The sequence below is a fragment of the Electrophorus electricus genome, chromosome 11 (assembly GCF_041902795.1).
Source record: "Electrophorus electricus isolate QZ-2024a chromosome 11, ASM4190279v1, whole genome shotgun sequence".
Classification (NCBI taxonomy): domain Eukaryota; kingdom Metazoa; phylum Chordata; class Actinopteri; order Gymnotiformes; family Gymnotidae; genus Electrophorus; species Electrophorus electricus.
In genome coordinates, this window is record NC_137507.1 from 3,188,883 (window position 1) to 3,213,086 (window position 24,204).

Genomic DNA, 24,204 nt, shown 5'->3' on the forward strand with positions numbered 1-24,204 from the left:
CACCACACACTTGATAAGATCTGACCTGCACTGGGCTGTAAACAGATGCATGCCATGAGCACATAGTATTGATTTTTCCAGATGAATATAGACCCTCTTTTAGGCCTATTGATGACATAATTAAAGCATGCCTTTTAGCTTGCCATTTAGAGATTTTTAGTGGCAAATGTCCAGGGTTCAGGGGTGGCAGCCAAGCAAGAGCCGATGTTAGCGCTTTGCGACGATATATAAACCCCTTGATTTTCCGTCTGTCAGGTTTTCACTCAACGCACAAGTTTGGTGGCCGTTTTTTTTAAATCAGTTTAATATTCTGTTCTACTTTACATTAGATTTGCACATTATTTTGCAAAGAGGAAACGAGTATAAAGTCAAAGCATTGTCAGAGCTTTTATTACCTGTTTAACTAAAGAAGGTGCTCCTAATGACATTGTATTTATAATGTTTCCACTACAGTACACCCTTAAGCATCCTTAAGTACTCTTGTATTACATCGTATCTACATATGTATTACAGCCACTCTATTTAGACAACTTGCTGGATGCAGTGACTCAAATATTAAATAATTGCACTGCGCTATCATCATGTGAATACAATGGTACTCAGATCGAGATAAAATCGTGCCTGTTCAGAAGAGGGAAGTGTTAGAGATTCTCGTACAGAGAACCACCCACAGTCACTTACTGCAGAGACAAATTACTCCAGCGCGTCAGGAGTGAAATGTTTGCTTTGGTGTGTTGGTTTGCATATTGTTTTACCCTTCGAAGGACATCTGGGAAAAATGTGACATTTTTATGAATATAGCACTAGGTCATTATCTCGGCAGACTGAGTCCTTGTTTGCATCAACACTTATTGTGCTGTCCAGGAAATAAATGATCATGTGAGACGAAGAAAGGGAGTCATTTACAAGTGGCCACAAGTTCAGAGACGGCTTGTGTACACACTGCTCGAGTATGAGTAAATTGCGTTAGATGGCCGTTTCCACACTGTCACTTCTAACATTAAGCCCTACGATTACAGTGTAAACTCTTGCTGGCTGGTGTCCAACGCATTCGGAACACTTAAGGAGCGGGTATGAATGGGGTGCCGTTCTGGTTGCGAAAGGGGGGCACTGAATTATGCATGGTCAGGATTCATACCTAGACGACAGATTCTGCATCGACGGCCGTGCCCACAATTACTTTGCGGAGCGTAGCAAAGTTGCTTAATGTCACCTACTCCTACGAAGTTTTTATATGCGCAGAAAAACGGAAGAAGTGAAAGAACAGCTGGCATCCGAGGCGCGCTCAAAATAACCTAAAGCCTTACGGATATGTCCAAATCTGTGCTCATTTTTTGTTTAACTTGTTTGCTTGGACCGGTGAGTACTCTGCAAACAGAACGGATATTTTAGAAAGTATACTATTATTCATTTTAGAAAGGATACAAAGAAGTAGTGTCGATATTTGCAGTTTTACATAACGTGTATGTAGTTAAGATATTTCCAGTGTTACGTTCGGCGCATGACATGTCTGACAGCAGGCATTTTCTGAAGGAGCCTTCGCTAGAAATTAATTGTACGAATTTTTCAATTCGGCACTGACTTTTCCTTTGTCAGCGTTTTGTTGGCGGCATAACATCATAAAATACCGCGACTAGCCTACTAATGATTAGAAGTTTGAATGAAATGTTGCATGAATTACGTGAACTTTCAGTTGTCCTTACACTGCGTTTACGTTTCATGCTTAAGGTGAGTTCAGGAACTGTTTATGATGTAGACTAGTGCACTGTCGCAGGTCTGGCTGCCCGCTAGGAGTGGCACTGCGTACAGACTGGTACTGAGGACATAATCCATCTTAAAAGAGTTCATGTTTTATCCACTGTAGGGAATTTCCGAGTAATAGCGCAGTTTTAAGACGACAGCGGAAAAATCCAGAATTAATTTTATATAACCCGATCGAATGTTTTTATTAACTAGAAAGGTATATTTTAGATACAACATGTCATAATAATAATTGAAACGAATAAGTGAAGTTTAACAGTAATTAACTAATTAAGTGTGAGAGTATTTCACAGATGTGTAATCAGTAGGATTTCAGGATGTCAGTGGGGTGCACATGGAGCAGTCCATGACACATATGACCTCATGAAGATGTTTGTATTCTGGGAAAGGCAGGTGACATTTTACTGGATGTTACTGAGAACTGTTATATCATGTTCCATAAAACCTGTAACGCCACATGTCAGTGATTGATACATGTTGGTAGAGATGCCATAGGGGAATTCCTCCATGTCCATATACGTGGGTCGCGTTCTGAGATTCAAAGGTTGGCTTTCCCTTGTTGCAATCTTAATTCAAGATAGCAATGCATTGACTTTCTCTGCTAGATGCGACACCATGGCAACCGCTTTCATTGTTGGTTGGTTAGGTCCAAAGGCAGACGTGTCCTTGGTCACAATGTTTTACCTTCATTCCACCACTTAAAAAGCTATGACGCGTTTCTTTACATGCCCCTCTGACGTATATCTACCTGTGAAGGAGTGTTACTGTCTTGTGCGTGTTTCTGTCTTTGCTGATAACTGTTAACATTTGACTGGGCCAGATAACAGAAAAATGGTAAAACCTTTGCCTTTTTCCCAACTGATGTGTGGACACATATGTGCTATATGTTAATGAGATTCACACAGGATGCTCACACCATGGTGCTTCTGCTTCATTAGTCATGTGGGCTGTAGAGCTCTGTTTCAGCTCAGCATCCCAAACTGTACCTGATATCAAAGCTCTGGACTAAGAATGACCATTCTGCAGCCATATGGGTCTGGTTTGAGGCTATCACTGGCATTCGGAGTAAAGATTTATAGACCTATGGAGTGGCTCTGATTGCCAAAATAACCACACTAAATCTCACTGTCCTCTGTTGATGTTTGGAGGAATCCAGGGGCGCATGCTATCAAATAATGAAAATGACTCCTTAAGGAAAATTGGACACAGTCATGGAAAGGTGGTGGAGACAGTGATTCATGTCATCTTGTCTTCAGGAGGTTTTCAAGCAATGCAAAGATGTCCGATTATTTTTGAACTAGCAAAGGAAAACTTGCGAGTGAAGAAAAGAATGGCTAAAATGGGAATTTCAGTTAAATTAGGAGGTGCATAATACACATTTGATTTGTGCCACCTGTAAATGAACCTCTCTGCTTGCCATTGGAACCACAGAGTAAGGGAAGAACAACATGGGTTGTCTGCTCTTTGTGTGGTGTCACTCAACAATGAAAGGAACAGCATTCCAGAAGCAGCAGGGCTTGCTCTGTGCAGTAATTGTGACCATTTCTTTGCTTGCCATCGAGCCTCAGTCAGCCCTATTCAGCACTCAGATGGGAATTCTTCCTTTCAGTCATCCACAATAGCGTCGCCTATAACCTTTTGTGTAAATGTCAAAACTGTGGTAAAATGAAATGCAGCTTACTCCTGAGTAAGTGCTGAGTAAATAAACAAAGATATAAACATTGACTTTATTTGTCCTGCCAGATGTTATCTATCCAGATGTGTGACATTATGATAGACCTGGAGATGGAGAAAGATGAGTGTCTGGCACAGTTGGAAAATATCACATCAGGTTTGTTTGCATTCCATGTATAATAGTAACTGCTGTGAATGCTGGATACAGTCAATGTGTTTGCCTGTGATTGTCAGTGGTGCAATGTTCCTATAGTGATGTTAGCAGTGTGATTGTAAGGGTAAGCCCTGGCTTCGCTAATAATCACAATGATCCATTTAGTGTATTATGTTAAATTAAGTTAGAGTTATTTTACAGTAGATATATTATAAAATAGTTGCCAATAAAAACATGATAAAGTCTCAGGACTCATTACTGTCGCTATCTTTTAAAGATAGTAAGAGGACAGTTTATTGTCATTGTAAATGGATGGGGCAAGCTACTGAGTTATGTTATAGCATTATGTTATAGCATCTTTGCTCTAAGCAATTATTGAGAAAAGTGCCAAAAATCGCGTGTTTCCACAGCAACATTGCCAAAGTGCTGCAAATTGCTTGTTGCAATTGCAACAATTGAATAGTTACACTGAAGCTATTTTGAAGTATCAGCATGCTACTTCAAACTGGCCAATGACTCTGAAGCAACTTTATAACTTTTTTTTTTATTTTTATTGTTAGCAATGAATCATATGGCTCTTCATCAACACATGCTGTACAGAGCTGCTCACCAAAATATAACATAACACAACAATACAGAGCATCTCTGATTATTAGGAACTGTCTGAATTTACTTGATAAAAGTTGGTTCTAAAGATTCTCTATTAATCTTGGTAAAAATTAGGATATTATTTTTAGAAGTGTAAAATAACAATACATTTGTTTGAATTCGTATAGCAATTATCAGATCCAATTAAAATCGCATGTTTTTGGGCAAAACCAATATAATTAAGCAAAACAGTTTATATTTTACTTGGACAATAAGAAGAGTCAGGACCTTAGCACTAGTCAGTCTTATCTCACGAATGAGTGGATTTAGGAGATCCTTTTATAAGTGGATAATGTGTGTTTGTATAAATGAGCCTTTAGAAGAACCTGCTTTTTAATTAGGATGAGTGACAAAAATAGAAGCACATTCATGCTATCCTGCCCTATATATATTTTAGACATATTATCATTACTATTATTATTATTATTATTATTATTATTATTATTATTATTGTTTTTTTTTTTTTTTTTCTAACTCCATTACCACCAGGCAATATTTCCTGAAATACAAGAAATGTCCTGTGGTGGCATGAACAGGCATTATGTGAGGAGAGTGTATTTCTTGTTTCTGCTTTTATTTTATCACACCCAGACCAGTCTGTGACACAGTTGGAAACCGCACGTGGGTGTCACCCAGAACCTTATATTGAGAATCGATATTATGTCATGTTCAAAAGGCCTATACATGTGAAGAAATGGCCTATTCAGGGAGGATAAGAGTGAAATCCACAGTTATTAGTGGACGAAATATAATCTTATTATTGATTTATTATAGATTTTGTACTTCTCTGAATAGGTTTATGGACCCTTTGCTTGTAATCTCAAGCAGACATAGTGTCAGAATGTACCAGTGTCTCCTAAATGATGCAAACATCTGTGTGTGTTTTACGACCTCACCCCTGCACATGCAACTAATCAGAGTGAAGTGCAGACTATTCCCTCGTCCAGACAAAGCTAATCTACTTTAATTACATTTTTAATAAACAATGCAATGACAGGTGGCGGCAGTCTGAAGGTGGAGCTTCTTAGAAATTTGGGTTTCAGTGATGTCATTTGTGTGCCATGTGATATAAAGCAAAACATAAATAACAACAAGACAAAAACAAAAACATAGAACCTCCCTAGAGTAATGTGCAACAGTTGAGACTGCGTACAATTAGGCGCAATGTGAATGTGTGTGTTCCCAAGTGATAACATGCTCGGTTGGGGTTTCTTTGTCATATGCTGTTCCAGAGTAATGTAACAAGAATGACAGTGAATTACCAACAGCTTGTTAAACTTTCATGCAGAGTCAGTAACAAGATGGGTGAGGGAAGATGACAATCCTTTATGAATGTTGCTCTATGTCAAATAAAAGCTGCTATGGTGATCAGAGTCACCAGTTTTCAGAAAGGCCAGCATCAGCATAGGATGCAATGAAAAGTCAAGCATATATTTCAACAAGAACAATAAAATATTAAATGCCTGAATTATTATGGAATTAGCAATCTAACAATCTGTTTAGATAGACTTATCACAGTTGCTATATTGGAATAATTTGTGAATCTCTCAGCATGTTTATTTTGGATACCTGCTGCTGGTTTGGTAGGATTATGACACTGTAACATATTTTCTCCCAGTAAACTGGATTTGTGCATGCAGTAACATGTAACGTTACATTTTTCTTTACTTCTACGTCACAAAACCCATTTTCACCCAATGTTTCTTGTGTTAGTCAAGATGATAACTATAAGAGTACATTTAACACTTTTACTGCAAACTGGCATTTCTGCTGTGTGCTGACCCCATATGTGATGATTATCATATAGGTTATCATAATAAAATCATTCATTTACTCGAAAAGCCTAATGCGGATAATGGGCGCAGTACATATGCAGTTGCCATCATGCTGACTAAACCTTGCTAGCCGGTTGTGTTAGCAACATGAGCGGTTTTCGAGTGAAAATGTTGTACCGTTTGGTAAACCTCTGCACACAGAGACCAACCTGCTGTCCTCTTTCTACAGACTGCGACGGCGAATGGAACTTTGCGTGCTGGCCATCGGCTAGCGCTGGAGAGTTGGTCACTATCCCCTGTCCCAATTATTTCAGTCACGTCAGCGATCAAAAAGGTAAACCCAACACCGGTCTGTGTGCTTTCCCAACTCTCGTTCCCCCTTGCGATCCCGGAGACTCCTTTTTCGTCCGTTCGCATTTTTTATTTTTTGTTTGTTTCTTTAGATTTTGCCTCGGTTCGTCCCTTTTGTTACGTTCTTCGTTAAAGCCATTTTATTATACTTCCCCCACTCGCGTTTTGCTCCTTCATCAAATGTATTTGTAAGTGTGCTGAACGATCTGTGCTTAAAGGTCTGGTGGGGGGGAATTAAGAGAGAGAAGATGAAACGATATGATGTTTGGTGCCCTGTCCTGGTTTTAACCTCTTTCCCTTTCCCTGCACCCTGTGCGTTCTGACCGAGAGTACGCTGTCGCTTCTCATCAGGTGTGTGAGTTGGGGGAAAAAACGATATTTGTAAAAGCGACCTTGAGTTTGAGAAATGGGCTATATAAATGCAAATAATAATAATACTTGACACTCTGGGAGAATGCACAGTACTTTGGTGGCACCGTTGACGCTGGTAACGGATTAATCTCTAGAGAAACCCCGGTGGGACACGTGTCCCCTGATGTGAGCATCTCACGTGTTTGGATGAAGAGCATGGATGCCAGAGCTTGTCTGTGAGTTACAGCGGGCTGTAGGCTTTGTTCATGAGGGCTAGCAAACCCCCTGCGCGTATTGGGATCGTACCATAAAACATTTTTTATGCATGCAGAGAATTTTCTACCTTTGTCCTCTTTGATAAGATGTGTCTGTCATTGATAAGATGTCAGAGAATGAGAGTATATTGTTGGAAGGCGTGTGCGCCGGACTGTAGAGACACACTATGGCCATGTCTCGCAGGGCAAAGAATCATTTGACCATTTCCAGAGAGGTGATATGAGGTGGTTGACGTGTTTCCATACTGGAGCTACACAATATGGAGTTATGAAGTATCTGAAGTTTTTTGGGAGGGTTATTCCTTAAACTCCTGAAACCATTCCCTTTTAAGCTCCTATTCACACCGAGGAATTATTTTCCCTCTTCTCTGACAGCCTGCCGCCTCCTCGCGGTACAGATGTGGCCGAAGTCTGCTGTATGCAAACAAGAACTATTTTTCTGAGTTTGACATTGAGACATTTTAGATTGTTTTTATATTGGCAAAAAGTATTCACAAGTTTGTTTGAAATATAAACAGGGACATACATAATAAATGACATGTATGATACTTTTCTCATGTAGTTCCTCTAGTTCAGGAATTCTTCATGAATGGAATAGCCAGTAAGGTAATAAAATTTGCAAGAATTTTCATTTATTTCATTGCATTTGCATATTACAATGGAAGTGTTCTTGGCTTTGGACTGTGATGGTGTCTTTATTTGAATTTACAATTCATTTAAATCTCCAGTAAGATCCAGTACATGATACAATTGTATTATATCATATCATGATGCAATTATATAATAATAATAATAATAATAATAATAGTATATTTTGACTAGTACTTTTAAAAAAATGTTTAACAGTTTCTTTACAAAAAAAGTTTTTCTTTGACAAATATCTTATGCAACCTGTACACTGAGACGGATAATATAGGAGACATGTTAATGAGACAAGTATTGGAGAATATAGTGAATAAAAATGATATGAGATGACATCAGGCATCATTTAAGACCGCTATTTTGATTTTGATTTTAAGTTATCCACACATAATGGGACTGGAACATGTGTTGTGATGCATTTTGGTGATGAGGGGTTTTGGAAGCCCATGCGGCCTCTCTTATCCACTACTGAGCCATTTCCACAGTACAGATTTAGTTTCATAACCCACTATAACACAAATCTGCCCAGTGTTTGTTGTACAGGTCTGAGAGATTTTCAGAATTTATTTTGCACAGCATCCATCATTTTTTATTTTTTTTTGTGCATGCACAAATGACTTCAGAGTAGTGTAGAAGTGAATGCAGGGAGTGATATGTTCAGCAGCAGAGTTCAATGCTGTGTGAGTTATTAGACTGCAACAATAACATTTCAGGTAAAACCGATTTTTTACATGAAACCTTCTGGCAGCGATAAGCTTCCTTTAAAGTAACTCCAAAACGTTTCACTCAAAAACCTGACTATTTAATTCTCATAAGAGGGAAATTAGTTTTATGTGATGCAACAGTGACAAATCTCTGGATCAACATGGAATGTGCGGTTAATTTTTTAAAGGTCAAAAGTTAGCCAGATGTATATGGAAAATAACTTGATCCATTTGATGATGAGTCATATGAATGACCTATGCTATGAATCACACACCTTTTTTTACTCAGATGTTATCATTTAATTATTAGTATGACAGTTTCGTGTGAGTATTCTTTTGTCATTTGGTCCTCTGACAGAAATATAGCTTTGATATACAGGCAGTGTGATATCCCTATAAACCCTGTTTAGATATATCTAATGGCTTCCAGGTCATAGTTCCATCTTGATGAAGGAGACAAGCTTTGCCTGTAAAAAAAGCCCCCTGAGGCCCTTGAGAGAGTTCTTTCTGGTGCACATTCAAAACATGGATTGAAGGATTTAGGCTTGTCAGGGTGAAGTGTTGAAGATTTATCTCCCTCGCCTGTCCGTGGGATTCACCGTTGAACAAACCTCCTGAGACCGGTGATACTGGCCAGATGAGTCGGGGAGAAACCTCGTGTGAGCGTGGGGGTGGACTGGCCTGGCAGCTAGCTTCAACCCCAGTGGCTTGGATGGGAAAAGCAGATAACGGATCGAAGGAATGCTGAGCTGTGATCCACAGAGAACGGTGGCGTAAATCCTTCACGGGCATGACGATCTCGGCGTCACAATAGAAGAGGAACAAAAAGAAGCCGAGGTGTAACACCGGCACGTGTAGAAGAGCGAGAGGATTTACGACGAGCAGTCTGAGTCTTTCTGAGCAGGGAGGAATGTCTTTCCCAGAATCCTGCCTGCTGTTGTTGACCCCCTGGCACTGCACTGCTAAAATATTACCTACTAATACTTTTTTGACATATAAGCTTTTATTATTAATTTACAATGTCTGCTGGGAAAAAGTTCAGATAAGTCAAAGAGTGGAAAGTATGCGTAAAAAACGTATCCGGCGTCTTCATGCTCAGACAAATGGATCTGCAGTGCCATGTCTGTGCTGTGCGGTTTCTATACGAGGGGTGACATGCTTTGGCCCAGCTGTCAGTGAGGCTATAGGCCCTGGTGTCGTTCAGAAGGAGAGCTTGCTCCATGTTGTAGTGTAGCTGGGAAGAAAACAAATGCTATGAAACACGGAGCCACGTGGCTCCAGGAACGTCATAAATCGGGTGGGGCCCCCTGTCCCTGTGGAGCTAGATTTTTTCCATGGGTGCTCTGGAGTAGACGCAACCAAAGGAGTTTTCTCTGCTCATCGCTCAGGTGGTGGAAACAGGTTGCTCTGCCATAGCCCAGAAGGGACCGGCAACCTGATCAGGTCACAAGAAAAGGTGTCTGCTTTGTGGACTGAACTTTGGTTCCTCATGTTTTTTTTATGCTTCTTTAAATATTTTACGCTAGAGCAACTTTAAGTTGACCTAACAAATTGAGCTACGTCTTAAGGCAGGCACATTCATGCACCTTGATCTACAAAGAGTAGGAGCTGTTTATTTATTTGTTTAGTTGTTTGTTTCTTATATTGTCAACAGGTGCTTAGCAGTTGTTCCCTAGATTGGGACTCCTGCTTGTAAATTGTGCTTTTGTACCTATTAGAGTTAAACATGTGAGAAACTGAGCTCCCTGTCGTGCATTGTTCTATTTCAACCCATGGCTTTGTTCAGGATGCCTGAATCGTGCTGATTTGACGACTTGCTCTGTCTAACCAGGCCTCCCTTCAGGACTCGTCCCTGCAGTGACCGAGGCTCTTAATAGAATCAATGTACCATGTTTTACCAGCAGGGGCCAGCGTGACGTATGTCCAACGTGGAACCACACACGCTCACCTGCACCAGCCAGAGCGTTGCCTCCACTGCACCCCTGCAGCGTCGCCCATGGCCCCAACTGCACCGAAGCAACCCTGCTCCCATGCGAATCACTCCTGCCCTCAAGAGAATCCCTGGCCCTTGCACCTCGGCATGATAAAAGCATTCCTCCAAACGGACCCTGCCCGCTGGGCTGACCCGAACAGTGGTAGTTTACCTCCTTCTGTCTAGTCCTTAATCTCCACGAGAGTGTCCTGTGCGTCCGTGATGCACGCCATATCTGGATGAGTAGATTAGCCAAGGAACTAGCAAATATATTTATATGAAATTAAATATTAAATATTTATATGTCATGATTTTATTGACATTTGAAATTCTGTGGCTAAATGATTGGGTATGTGTATGTGAAAATTGCTGTCGCCGGAGAGCCTAATAGGGCTGTTATTTGATTGTGTCACTGCTCTCTACAGAAAATGAACCACCTCCAACAAATGACAAGAACATGTGTAATGAGATGATAATAACCAATTTAAATCCACTCAAACCATATGTGCTACAAACATGTTGTTTGCTTAAATATTCAAGCATCTTTCTCTACTTTGTTTTCTATTTCACTCTGTCTTCTGGAACTATGATTCATGGACAAAGTGCATGTATAAGTGCTCCTTGAAGTCCCCCCCCCCAACCTTCATTAGTCGCTGCCTGTTTCTTAGGAGTAATGAGTGCTCTGCAAATTAGAGGCATATTTTCTGACGTGGAGATGGCGATAATTTATTCATGGAGCCTTTCTCTAATTGGAGCAGCTAAAGAGGGAGTATGAACCAATCAGCCTCCTGGGGAAACCGCTGTGGATAACAATACTAGTTGCCAAGCAGCTCCCAAACTGAAGTAACACTTTAAAACAACATATCAGTTTTTAATTGGATGTAAAACTGTTTTCACATCATCCCTGCCATTTTTGCTATACATGTTGTAATCCGTGATTTTTAAGTAACCTAATTCAACACTTTGGATAAATTAGGTTATAAATTAAATGTAGGTATATGTTAAAGTGGAAAGGTACATGGGGTAGGGTATATAGGGTAGAGTTGCAAGGCCGCATTAAAACACAGAGCGTCCCAGAGCGACGTCCGTTTCCATGTTGAAAGTGGCTTAATGAACCCTTGCGGCCTTCCTGTATGATTTCCCTGCGGGCAGAAGTGTGACGGGTCAAACTTCATGTTTTGGGGTGGGATGATGATGATGAGGAGGGTGTGTGTGTGTGTGGGGGGGGGGGGGGGGGGTATGAAAAGAAGATACCCAGGAGATGATGAGCCCTTCATCTCCTCGACTTCCCCAAAGACGGAGATAAATCAGGCCCAATTCAATCAGGCACTCTTTCCTTAGTCTGTCTCCCATTCTTTATTCCTCTCTCTGTCTTTCTGTCTCTTTTTAATCTGACCCAATTACACTTGGGAATTGGCATGAGACGCAGGAACATTGAACAGGATGTAAATCCAAAGCTGTCCATTTTCCCTGTGTGACACCTCCTTCAGGCAGACATAGCTCACTCCAGTGCAACAAGGGAAAGGCGCTCACTGATGTTTTGTTTACAACCCGGGGGAGGGCGGGGTGGCATGTGGAAAGACGAGGAAAAGGTGTTCTGAGCCTCTCAGCAAGCCTTAATGGTGGAGACGGTTGCTCAGAGCTAAGGGAGGTGCAATGGACTATTAAAAATGTATTAAAGACATTTTCCTTGACTGTGACTGTGGAGAGATCCTTCAGTTGCCGGGGTAATAATTCACTTGCCAATAGACTCGTAGGTCTTTTTTGTTTCTTTGCTTGGTGGAGACCCATCTCAGAAGGATATGAGTTTGTGTGCTCCTGACACGTACACATGGCAGAGTGAGGGGAGCATTATATCTATTCCTTAATTTAAGTTTTCCCACAGAAACTTGGGGGCATGAGCAAGTGTAGTTCAGCGGGGCCATTTTTGTGTTTTACAACTTCAAAGATGGCCATAATCTATCCTGCCTTTTCTCTGTAGGTAACATATCAAAGACCTGTACTGAGGACGGCTGGACCGATATTGACCCCAGTGTTTTGGCACAGAACTGTGGCTATAGTCTCAATTTCACAGAGGGTGAAGATGTGGTACGTATGACTGCCTTTGATGGTCTTAATGGGTAAGAAGGATTCTCTGTGTTTGTCAAGCTTTTAACAGCTTTTTGGAAAGGGGCTGAAATCAGCTGTCAGCTGATCACGTCAACAGTTCTGAGCTAATAAGGTTTTAAAGTTACCGTATCTTAAAAACTATATGCAGACCATATAATTAAGACACATAGTCTATGTACATATACAAGTACAATATACAGTATAAGTGACAAATTGTAGGTTGATGGGAACCGTGGTTGCCAGCTTATCCGTGTGTGTGCTGTTACTTCAGGGTGAATTCCTGGTCTCTGTGAGGATCGGATACACCATTGGCCACACCATGTCTCTGATATCCCTTATCGTCGCCGTCTTTATTTTGTGCTTTTTCAGGTAAGTCCCTCCCAGCGCCATATCGCACTTCACAAGAACATAGAAACTAGCTCTGATTGCGTTTAGAAAGGAAGTAATGCTGAGAGAGGCCTAAACCTTTTATTGTTACGGTCAAGTGTTGACGCCACTGCAATGCCACTGTGAGTTTACCGTCTGTTTAAGGCTGTACATCACCATAAACACCGCAATGAGAGAGGCCCAGAGTGACTCATGTCATTAAAGTCTGTGTTAAAGTCTGGTGGACAATGTCCAGTAAGAGTATTAAGCCAGATGCGATGTCTCAGAGTGCGACGGACAGAACATCACAGAGGGAGGAGCAGCACAATAGCGCACCTCAGTTTGCAGGTCACGTCTTTAGAAGCTTCCCGTTGTGGCTTTCAAAGAATCACGCGGCCAATTAAACACGAAGACAAGCCCACCGAGTAGCATGCTGTCCTCTCATAACAGAAAACAACATGTACCAGACGCTCCCCGACCTGGACCCACTCTGAAGGGGTTATGTAACTAGCTGAATACACGTCACAGAAAACAAAGTTGTGTGTGAGTGTTAAGCTTAACATTTGCCCATGCGGAAAACCCCGTAGAGCTCCGCGGGAAGACTGACATTTTTATGCCATGCGGCCTTTGCAGGAAACTCCACTGCACAAGGAACTACATCCACGTCCACCTGTTCCTGGCCTTCATCGTCAAGGCCGTCTCGGTCATCATGAAGGACGTGGTGCTGTACGTGGTGGTGGAGCCGGATGAGTGTGACTCAGGATCCGTAAGTTCCTCCGTCTCAACGCGCCTGCTTTTCAACATCTAAAACACATTTTTATTTTTAAAAAATCAATCAAAAAGATGTTTTAAAAATGCTTTACGTTAGCTCATTGAAGATAATGGCTTTGGATATGGCATTTTATAATGAGTGCTTTGAACAGTTTTAGATGTGATAGACTGGGGATCGGTTTTCACTCACAGTTTGTATTTTAAAGGCCGTTTGTTTACATCGGCTTTACTGTACTCAAACAGACACGTCCGCAGAAATGCCTCAAGAGCTTGAAGGACATTTATACTCTATTAGGATCCAAAACTCAGGGCTGTATGGGTCCATTATGTACAATAACCCCATAAACAAAGCGGACAAAGGTCGGAGACCCAGGTCTTCTGGTTCTTTTCCACAAGCCTTGCAGTAAGAGCTGTTTCCAGATTTGTTTCCTGTCTTGCGGGAGATGTTTGACCCTTAGTCTTGTGCTGCTCAGTGGGTCTGAAAGCTCATTGTCTAACTCACAAACAGTTCTAAGCTCCCCATCGTTTAGCTTGCATCATTTATAGCCTACTGACCCGTTCGTGAAGAGTAACTGTGCAGATGTAGATCAACTTTAGCTTTCACAGACACCTTGCTAGTGTGATTGGCCTGCAGGTTACATGCTGGGTGATTCTGATTCATTGGAGGTGTTGCATCTGAGGCTGAAATCCTTCCTTTCACAGACCCATGCATGCGGTTTGCTTTTGCTACCTAGAACAGGAAACCAGCTGACTGCTGGCTTGTAGTCCACGCTGACTGCCTTGCTTAGGTTTATTCATTCAGAAAATATACATTTCTGGTACTACTACTGCTTAAATACTGAAATACTACTATCGATGAAATACTACTGCTACCATATTAAATACTACTGCTGCTGAAAAACTGCTGTAGAACAACCTCCTATCTCCACTAAGGATTTTTAATCTGTGTTTAAATACAAAATTGGGACTTTATTATATAAACACAGATATGGCATGGCAAGTCTATAACCATAGCTCCTATTCTATTGTGTGTTTACTTTATAATCATTTGTGCTCATTTTTTAAAACCGCTGATAACTACTGAAACTCCATTGATAACAACTGAATTTAGTCTAGAGCAGTTCGTACCGCAGCTGCTAATGCAGCAAAGTGATTTCTTAATATATGTGTCTTTATAACTTTATATCTTTATAACATCTTTATAATTTTATATCTTTATAACATCTTTGTATTACATTTGGGAATTTTAAAATTGAGAAGTTAAGAACAAATCCACATGCTCTTACAGAACGATATTAGTGGTTTATCAGTGGTGCTGATGTTTTGGTGAAGGCAACAGAGAGCAGTACCTTGCAGAGCTTAATGCTCTGAAAACATGTTTCTTGAGTGGGGTTTTATTTTAGCCAAGACCCGTAGTGAAGTCTTTTAGTGTTCACACCCATGACTCCACAGGCCCATTTCTCATCTGGAATCAATGAAGGCGCATTGAAAGCTTTACTTTTCCCTAGTGTTCCCTGAGCCCTGTAGAATATGAGGAATGAGTCTGACACAGTATAAAAAGAAATCGGCACACAAAGCCTGTGACGGAGGTGACGGACTGCACCCGCAGGGGCCCACTGTAGCTCAGTGTTTCCCCTTAAGGGAAGAGGTAACAACAATTACGCAGAAAAAAAAAACATATAAGCTTGCCTTTAGATTGTTAGTATAGGACACATTTCTCAATGTGGTACTTGTCAAAACTGCCCATTAGTATGGCTGCAGGAACTCCCTGCCTTGTACATGTCTGTGTGTCCCTCTGCTTGATATTTTAAGGGGTTCTGTAATGTAAGAGTACTATTAGCAAAATGACAGCAATGCTGACCAATGAAATTTCTGATTTTCACTATAGGGGCCGGCCTATAGCCGCCTGGCTATGGCATTATTAGTAAAACATTACTGTCTGACTACAAGTGAGGCAGATATTGTGGCTTATACAATTTAGAAGTTTACAGTACTGCCACCAGTGAACTTCCAATAGGGGCTAGAGACAGGAGTCAGGTGAGGTGTATGGCAAGGAGCTAGAGCATAGGAGGAGCAAAGAAAAAAACCCAAAGCACATGACAAATGAAGCATGTGGAAACAAAGACAGATTAAAGCAAGACACAGGGCACAGGCAAAGCCAGAGAATGACTGTGTCAATATCATATTTTAAAACCAGTTTATGCAGAAATGCAGATCATTCCAAATGTTTGACGTGGCATATGATGTCACAAATTATCTAATAAGACGTTTATGATGCATGCTTTCCCTCATGTGTTTCTAATGAATCCTACTAATAGAAATACTTTCAACCCAAATACCTTTTCCTCCAGTGCACGTTGTTCACCTAACCCCAAAAAACCTGTATGACATGTACCTGGGGTAAACTCTGACGACAGCGCAGCTCAAGCATGCGTAGCTCTCCCCTGAAGCAAACAGTGCCCCATCACGTGCTGGAGCTGTCTTGCATTAAGTTAGCTTTACTTTCTCCAAACGGTGCCTGATCAAATGTTCCTTGATCTGGAGGCACCGTGAGGCAGTGTCGTGTTTGTCAAAGCCTTCAGAGGCTTTGGACAGGCTGCTAATGGTATCCTTCTCCGGGTGTGGAGAGAGCCTGTGTTTACTCTGCATTACACAGCGGAACTCAGCGAAGCCTTTCCTTGGTCAGGCCACTTCGGATCCCATGAATCGATCAAGTAAACTGCTTATAGTGGGTAGCAGTTTAACAACAGAAAGTATTTTTGGTCACTAAAAGGACTAATGCTTGGGAGGCCTATGTCCGTGTGTGTTATATGAAGTGGTTTTAGGTGCATGTTAGTCTCCTTTATAAACACTCTATGCGTAGCTGTAATGAGTCGGCTGGATGCAGCTGGTGGCCTGAAGAATATGTCAGGTCTGTCACGCCACTTTCAGATGCTCCAGCTTCCCCGCTGCCAAACTACTGAGCTCTCGTCAGCACACCAGGCAAGGTCAAACAGCTCCATGAATGTTTCATACAGAACTTGGCTTTTATAGAGCTCTTTCGCAAGCCCTGTGAAAACCCAAGTATTGATCAGTGTTAAGTGATCAATATTTGTCCTCTCAATGTAACAATGGTTAAAAAAAAAAAAATTGAAACAAATGGAGCAGATCCTTTATCAGTCAATATGAGCTAAGCCACTGAATAAATATGGTTGTGGATTTTTGTGAAATATAAACATCAAAAAATGCAAAACCTGTAACAACTGTGATTTAGTTATAAACCATCAAATTTTTCAGTTGTTGCTTTGACGATAGGAACACCTGGTACACCTTGATGCAATGAGAAACAAATAACTTTAATTCAAATACACCTCACCTCAATTTTTTTTCAAAAATGCAAGCGTAATCTTTTTACAGAAAGACATCACATCCAAACATCAAGCCAATAGGCAGCTGTCCCTTAAAGTTTACATTTCCCATTACGCAAGATCTCTTGTGGCTGCCTACATGCAGCTGCCAAGCTATGCTAGCAAACGCTAATACCTTTCTCTGTGTATAAACATGTAGTTAACACACAATGCCCCAGCCTTGGCTGTGTACACAGGGGTGGAGGGGCAGTAAATACCATCCACCCAAAGCCTCGTTAATTACAGGTGGGGTGCAAGGCAGCGATGGTCTTCTTCCAGTACGGGGTCATGGCCAGCTTCTTTTGGCTGCTAGTGGAGGGCCTCTTCCTGCACGCCCTCCTCGCTGTCTCCTTCTTCTCACATAGGAAGTACTTCTGGTGGTACATTCTAATTGGCTGGGGTGAGTATGCTCATGGATCAACAGTAAATGCCAGATTTATGGTTGTTGTGACTTCCACGACATCAGCGGCGTGTTAGCGATGAAGGACGGTAGTCACGAAGGGCTCATCATTTTGAGAAGTTCAGGAAACACGCACATCCCTTTGGGAGGCCCATTCTTATATCAGATAACACTGAGGAATGTGAAACAGAAATTAAGATGTTATTTTGATGGTATCAGGAAAGAATAGCCCATCTAATTAATCTGTGATTGTGAATCTGATACCAAATTTTGACTGTTGATTCATCTGTATTATACACTGTATCCTACTGAATGAACAAGTGTATTTGAAAGAAAGGTATTAGTTATCTATTTTCTGTTACAGTAATGCCAGAAGAAAAAGTGGATTGATAAAAGACTATTTTAGTGTAGTATTCATTTAAGGCCAAAATGAACTCTATGCTACTCTGGGGTTATTTTTTATACTGGAAACTGTATGTAGTATAGTGTATCTAATTTGCTGAAAGATGATTTGTTGAATTTACTCAAGTGGCATTTGGAAACCACGGCCTGCATGTATTCCTTCACACATACTAGTAAAGTTGTTTAGCAAAATTAAAATAATGAAGCTGAAAATGAACACTGCTGAGCTGCTAATTTTTAGCTTCATTATTTTAATTTTGTGTGTGTGTGTGTCTACAGGAGTTCCAGCAGTCTTCATTACAGCATGGAGCATTACAAAAGCATACTTAAACAATGTCGGGTAAGTTATTGGTGTTCTACTGCCTTTTCTATGTCAAAGCTTTTATTACCACCCTAGTTTTTTAGCGCTGAATTGTTTACATCAGTGTTATTGTGTACACGTACTTATTCTTGAAAACGGTTCCCTTCAAGTGTCTCAGGAAAACGTGATGCCATCCTGAGTATATGAGTATATGCATTACAGTGGTTTGCTGTGAACAAAACAAATACAGTGACAGCCACTTTCTGCAGATGCTGGCTCTGGCATTGAGGTCTTTTGAAAGAGAAGAGAAACCATTTAGCTCAGCTTTACAGCTTTACAGTTCCCTCTGTTCTAGAACCCAGTAAAGAATCCTATAGTCAGAAACAGAAAGGTCAGAAATAGTCTATTTTAGAATAGTGCATGTAGGCAGTGAATACTTGTGAAAAAGCCAGAGTAGATTTTGAAGGAACTGAAAGTTGTTGTTTTTTTTAAGTAATACATTTACTTGAGCTTGATATTACATCCTGTGTTTAGACGTGTGAATTCTTGGCAATGATCGTACAGATCTGCAGGGGCGCACTCAAAGCCAGATAGACAGTCGCCCAGGATGCCTTTCAAAAACAAGTCAGCCATATTCATCTTCATAAATAACTGCAAAGATGTAATAGAGGTGGAATTTATTGCCTTAGTGTGGCACACGTGGAGTGCAGATCAGTTCTGCGAAAACTGTATCAGACCTGAGTTTCAGTGAGTGACTAATGTGGAATAGATCTGACCTGAGCGTTTAGAGTGTCTCAACTAAAGTGACTGTCACTTGGCAACAGTGCCACTGATTCAAACTTCAGGGACATTAATGTCCATGCTTTGATCTTCCTATTTGGAAATGGACTATACCACTTCTCTGTGTAAGCTGTGTTTATTTTTTTACTCTTACAGATGCTGGGATATTATTGATGATAATCTCTGGTGGATTATAAAAACGCCTATTTTGGTAATAATTCTGGTCAGTATGTGCAGCCTTGCAGGCTAACTGCAGTACCTTGCAGTTGCTTTCACTCAGTTTTACTGTTACGGTAAGGAGGATTCAAGTGTGTTATAGCTGGGCTCGGATCTGTCTGCTTCCAGATGAATTTTGTTCTCTTCATATGCATCATCCGGATCCTTCGACAGAAAATCAATTGCAGAGACATCGGCAGGAGTGAATCGAACCAGCACTCGTGAGTGTCTCTTACACTCATCAGTATACTTGGAGCTAAAAATCACAGAAGGTTTTATGAACATCAAAAAATACCAGATGTTTTAATTAACATTTAATCCTTTATATATTGTGTTTGGGAATGGAGTGGATAGAGGTACATGTATAATATTTCTCATAAACATGTACATATGCTTTGCAGGAAATTGGCAAAATCAACTCTGCTCTTGATTCCGCTATTTGGAATAAACTACATCATTTTTGCCTTTATTCCTCACGACATACAGTCATACATGCGCCTGGTGTTTGACGTTATCTTGGGTTCTTTTCAGGTATGCAGCAGTGAACTTTAACTCTCTCTCATGCCCGCACACACAAACACGAACATGCTTTATTTTCCTCTCATGGTTGTTTATCTGTCCTGGATTCTCTATATGCCAGGAGAATCCAGGAAATGGCAGCGGTAGTGATAAACACGTCCTGGGATTTTCAGAGCCCCTCCTTTCATCTAGAGTGACCTAATTTGTTTTTTTGTGCCAAAAATGTCTATATCAGGATAGAACCATCCTCACACATCTTTGTACCAATGATTTTCCCTCTAGGGTCCAGTAAACTCAATGCACAGAATGAAATATCACCCTGCCATTAAGAATAAATATAGTTGTTTCAAATCTTGTTGATTGGTAGAGCAAGGAACATCCCCCAAAGCATTGGAACTTAAAGGTCATCATGAATTTATATAGAGTGCAACTCATGAGTCTCTACAGCTGTTTATCTTCCCACTGCGATGCGTTTGAGAAATGGACCACTAGGGGGCATGTCACCCGGATGGCGATCATTCCAGATGAATTTGCGAACAAGGGTAATCGATAGCATAGAACCGTATCTTCTAAATAACAGGCAACCCTGTGCATTAGGGATGATGCTAAAGGCATCTAGTGTGTGGGTTGGGGTCTTTCACAGTGCTGCATGTTCTCATTATCCAGGTGTAATGTAACCATCTTCTGACTGGTCTTCCTCCCTTAGGGCTTCTGTGTTGCTGTCTTGTACTGTTTCCTGAATGGAGAGGTAATACAAACAGCATTTCACATACGAATCAAAGCCTTAATTAACTGGTGAGAGAGTCAAGATCATGTGACCAAGCACATGCATTAGAAGAGTGTCTTCCTTTGCTGAGTGGTAGAAAATGTCATGTTTGATTCATTGTGCATTTGTTTGGCTACACAATATTGTGTACCACAAGATATGTTTACTGATATTTTATAGACATTTGGATGACATTTTAAGTTGTTTTGTTCCTAATCCATAATTTCCAGTGCTTTTTGAAAATGCTAACTTGAAGCTAGCTGCTGTAAACTGATAAGACATGAAAGTGAACAAAAGAAATGTGACCTTAACTCTCTTGAAAGTGACTTATTTGTGTAGGAGTGTTCTTATTCACTTCCTTCATCTCTATTGCTCTCTCCTCTAGCCATAAAATCCATCTCTCTTGTGCTCTCTCTCTCTCTCTGTTTCTCTGTATCTTTCCATCATATAGGTGCAGTCTGAGATCAAGCGTAAATGGAGGAGGTGGCACATGCAGAGGTTCTTGGACACTGACATCAGGTACCAGCAGCCATCTTTGGTGAGCAACGGTAACGCTACCCAGATCACCATGCTGACCAAGTGCAGCCCTAGCACCCAACGCGCTTCCAGCTGCCCGGACAACTTCTCTACCATCTGAGCCTGGCTGACAGACGGAGTCCCATGGCTCTGGCTGCGGAGTCCGCAGCTCTTCCCAATGGTCCCAGGACGCTCCGGCCAGAAGTCCGATTCTGCTCACCACTGCCCTAGCAGCTCTGCTTTTCACCGGGAGTATGTTGTCTCATGACTGGGGGTTTTTGACCGTTGGTGTTAGATAAGCGCCATGCATGGTCTCCAGCGCGTCCATGCGTTGATGTTTGTGGTCTTTCTCGTTCATCAGTCAGTGGAGGAGAAGTATCAAAGGGGAAGTAGGAAAGGAAGCACCTCCCCCTTTTTTGGCACAGAGAAAACCTCATTATCAAGCTTCCTCGACATGTGAATGTTTATAACCACTCAGCTAGCTCTTCTCTGTGTGCAAGGCCAGCGTCTGTTGTGCCAAGGCAGAGTGGGATGCCACGCTCTGCTTTCAAACGTCTCTCTAGTGAAGTGGCTGCTGGCAAACCCTTCTGGGTGAGGTGAGGCCTGTGGAAGACAGTCATCCCCAGTCCTCCCACCACAGACACATGCGGCTCTTTGCCGTTACTGGCTTGACATTTCACGGTCACCTCCCACTCCTCCTTGGCCTCATTAAGCTGTTCATGTTGCCATAAGGATGCATTTCCCCAGCACCTAATTACCTGTAAAATTACTAATGACATAAAACCTCAGAGATGTGCACTGGGCCCCATCATGGTGGCCCCTCCTCTGGCGTCGTGGTTCCCACGGCACGACCTCTGCCATGTGTTCTATGTTTTGGTTTTATTTATTTCCACTTTTGTTTCTAGTCTTTTGCTTTGTTTATTTGTTAGTGTTTCCATCTGTCTTGTTAACATTTGTTTGTGTATTTATACCCCTTGTTCAAGTTTCTCCTTTTTGGCAATTGTTGTAAATCCACCTAGTTTCATGCTTAGCCTGGTTACATTTACTGTTCTGTTTGCTTGGTGCTTCGCGTTCTGTATCATTTTCGGTATTGTTGCCCTTTGTTTTGTTAAAAGACCCTTTCAGCTGCACTTGCATCCTGTCAACCCCCTGTGTGAGCTGTTACGTGACATAATGACTGACAACCAAAGGATGCAGCAGAAGGACCTCACTGAGCTCATGGAGGAGACATCCGCGTACTCTTCGATACCTGACTGTACTGAAGCCGAACGATGGATCAAGCGGCAGGTGGTGCATCGGTTGGCAGGACTTGGTGTTTTGAATGGGATACCTCTGGGCTGGGGGAGATTGCCAGATTGCCTGCATTCCTGCAGACGCAGCTGCCCTGTTCGAAATGTCCGGGGCAGGCCCGTACTAGGTCAATCCAACTCTGCCCTGAGGCCCGCATCTGTTGTGGAAAACCCGGCCCAGTTTCCCGTTCCCACGTGGAAAAAGCCATTCTGCCTTCTATCTCCTGCTCTCCAGTGGTCACCTCCTCTGACGCTGCACCCTGTTCCTGGGGGGGGGGGGGGGGGGGGGGTTGCATTGTCCCTGCTGTGCCTTGCCCGCAGATGGCGCACCTTACGTCCAGGATGACTCTGGCCTTTCCGGAGCTGCTAGCTGCAGGCAGCTGCCACCATGGCTCTAGAGGTCCTGTTCCTGTTACGGGGTCCCTGATCCTGCCGTCGCCTCTCTGCCGCTCTTGCCCCCGTTTCTGCCCCCTTTGTTTAGGTCGTTTGTGTTTTCGTTTGGTTTCTTGTTGGTTTTGTTTTACTGCGCCACGCCTAGCATCGTGGTTTCCATGGCGATGCCTTTTGTTCTGTTTTCTTTTTTTTTTGGTTTCGTTTAGTTCTGTTTTCGTTTCTGCTTTGTTAGGTCGTTAGTGTTTGTCCCCTTTTTCTCGTTAGCGTTCATCTCTCTGTGTATTTGTATATCTGTGCTTCGTTATCGCTTAAGTCGCGTTTTCGGTTTTGTTGCCTCTCGCGCGCGTTCGTCGTTCGTCCCCTTTGTTGAAAGACCCTTGCACGTGCATGCTGCCTACGCCACGTGTGAGCCGTTATGTGACAGGCTCGAGCTTGTTTTTGCTCTCGTTAGTACTCGTAGGCAACTAAATGTGACCAACACGAACAGTGTCCTCCACCTCAACATTTCTATCTCCTGCTCGTAATTGTTAATGTGGAAAGTAGGCTCTTACACCGAAGGTTAGAAAGAATGTTTTTTTGTTTTGTTTTGTTTTTTAATGAAATGACCGCATACGTATCGTTCCTTTTATTTTTATTGCCTTTTAAGCCTGTGATTTATGGTTCTGTTTTATAGTAGTCTGAAAAGTTTGACTTTCGTTCTGTGCAAAGTGTATATTTATTTTCCTCAGAGGGGACAAAATAGAATTATAAATACTAATTCGGGACCAGAGGGTCTGTGGCAAAACAAACAAACAAAAACGTTGGTAGAATTCTATATGTCTATATGTTTACATGCACAACTCTGTACCTGTACAGAAGAGCAAGCAGAACCACAAAATTTATTTATGTATGTAAAATATGTGTTAAATGGAGATTATCTTATGTTGGTCAATTAAAGTTACTTGCAGATGCTGTGTGCTACATGTTCATATTCAGTCATACTGCATATCACTTTTCATATAAAGGCTTGTTTGAATATTCACAATCTCCAGTTAGAACAGAAAAACAATTATCATGTTACATATGAGAGGCTATGTAATCCACAGCCAGAAATGTCTTATTATAATAATGTTTTGCAGGAGTGTGTGCGTGCGTGCGTGCGTGCGTGCGTGTTTGTGTGTGTGTGTGTGTGTGTGAGAGAGAGAGAGATAGAAAGTGGGAGAGGAAGAGACAGAGAGAGAGGGAGAGAGAGATGAGAGGAAATATACAAATATACAGAATACGGTAGATTGTACAAAAATGTATGAGCACAAATCGAATTTTATAAGACCTCACCTGACGTAGTCGCCAACTGTTGTTTATGCATCCGCTAAATCCCGTGTTAATCCCGTGCTAAATCCCATCCTGCTTCTGGGACAATGTGCTGGGCAGCCACGATGTCAGTCTAGCAGCGTCACCGCCATCCCGCCTGAGCGTTCTTTGGCTTGAGCTCCAGTTAGATAACGGATCCTGAATGTCCCAGCTGTTATAATAACCTCGCCAGGAGGCACTGTTGCTGTTTTTAGAGAATATTGCGGACCTCAACAGAATTCCATGGTCTCCACACCCCAAAATCCAGTGTTAATTACTGCAACAGTAAATGTGTCATCTATGTGTGTAATATAGTTTACAGTATGTATACACACTGTAACCGTGCTTATGAAG

The 24,204-nt window shown here is 41.7% G+C and overlaps 1 protein-coding gene across 1 annotated transcript; it reads left to right on the forward strand.

Moving 5' to 3' along the window:
- Positions 1-993: 993 nt before the first annotated feature.
- vipr1a (vasoactive intestinal peptide receptor 1a) lies at positions 994-22,388 on the forward strand. The gene is made up of 13 exons (XM_027001283.3): positions 994-1,359; positions 3,505-3,592; positions 6,242-6,346; positions 12,289-12,395; positions 12,688-12,785; positions 13,416-13,548; positions 17,186-17,339; positions 18,021-18,081; positions 18,979-19,045; positions 19,168-19,259; positions 19,440-19,569; positions 20,264-20,305; positions 20,775-22,388. Exons 1-13 carry the CDS (start codon positions 1,312-1,314, stop codon positions 20,958-20,960), a joined length of 1,311 nt encoding a protein of 436 aa, XP_026857084.1. The 5' UTR covers positions 994-1,311; the 3' UTR covers positions 20,961-22,388.
- Positions 22,389-24,204: the final 1,816 nt, after the last annotated feature.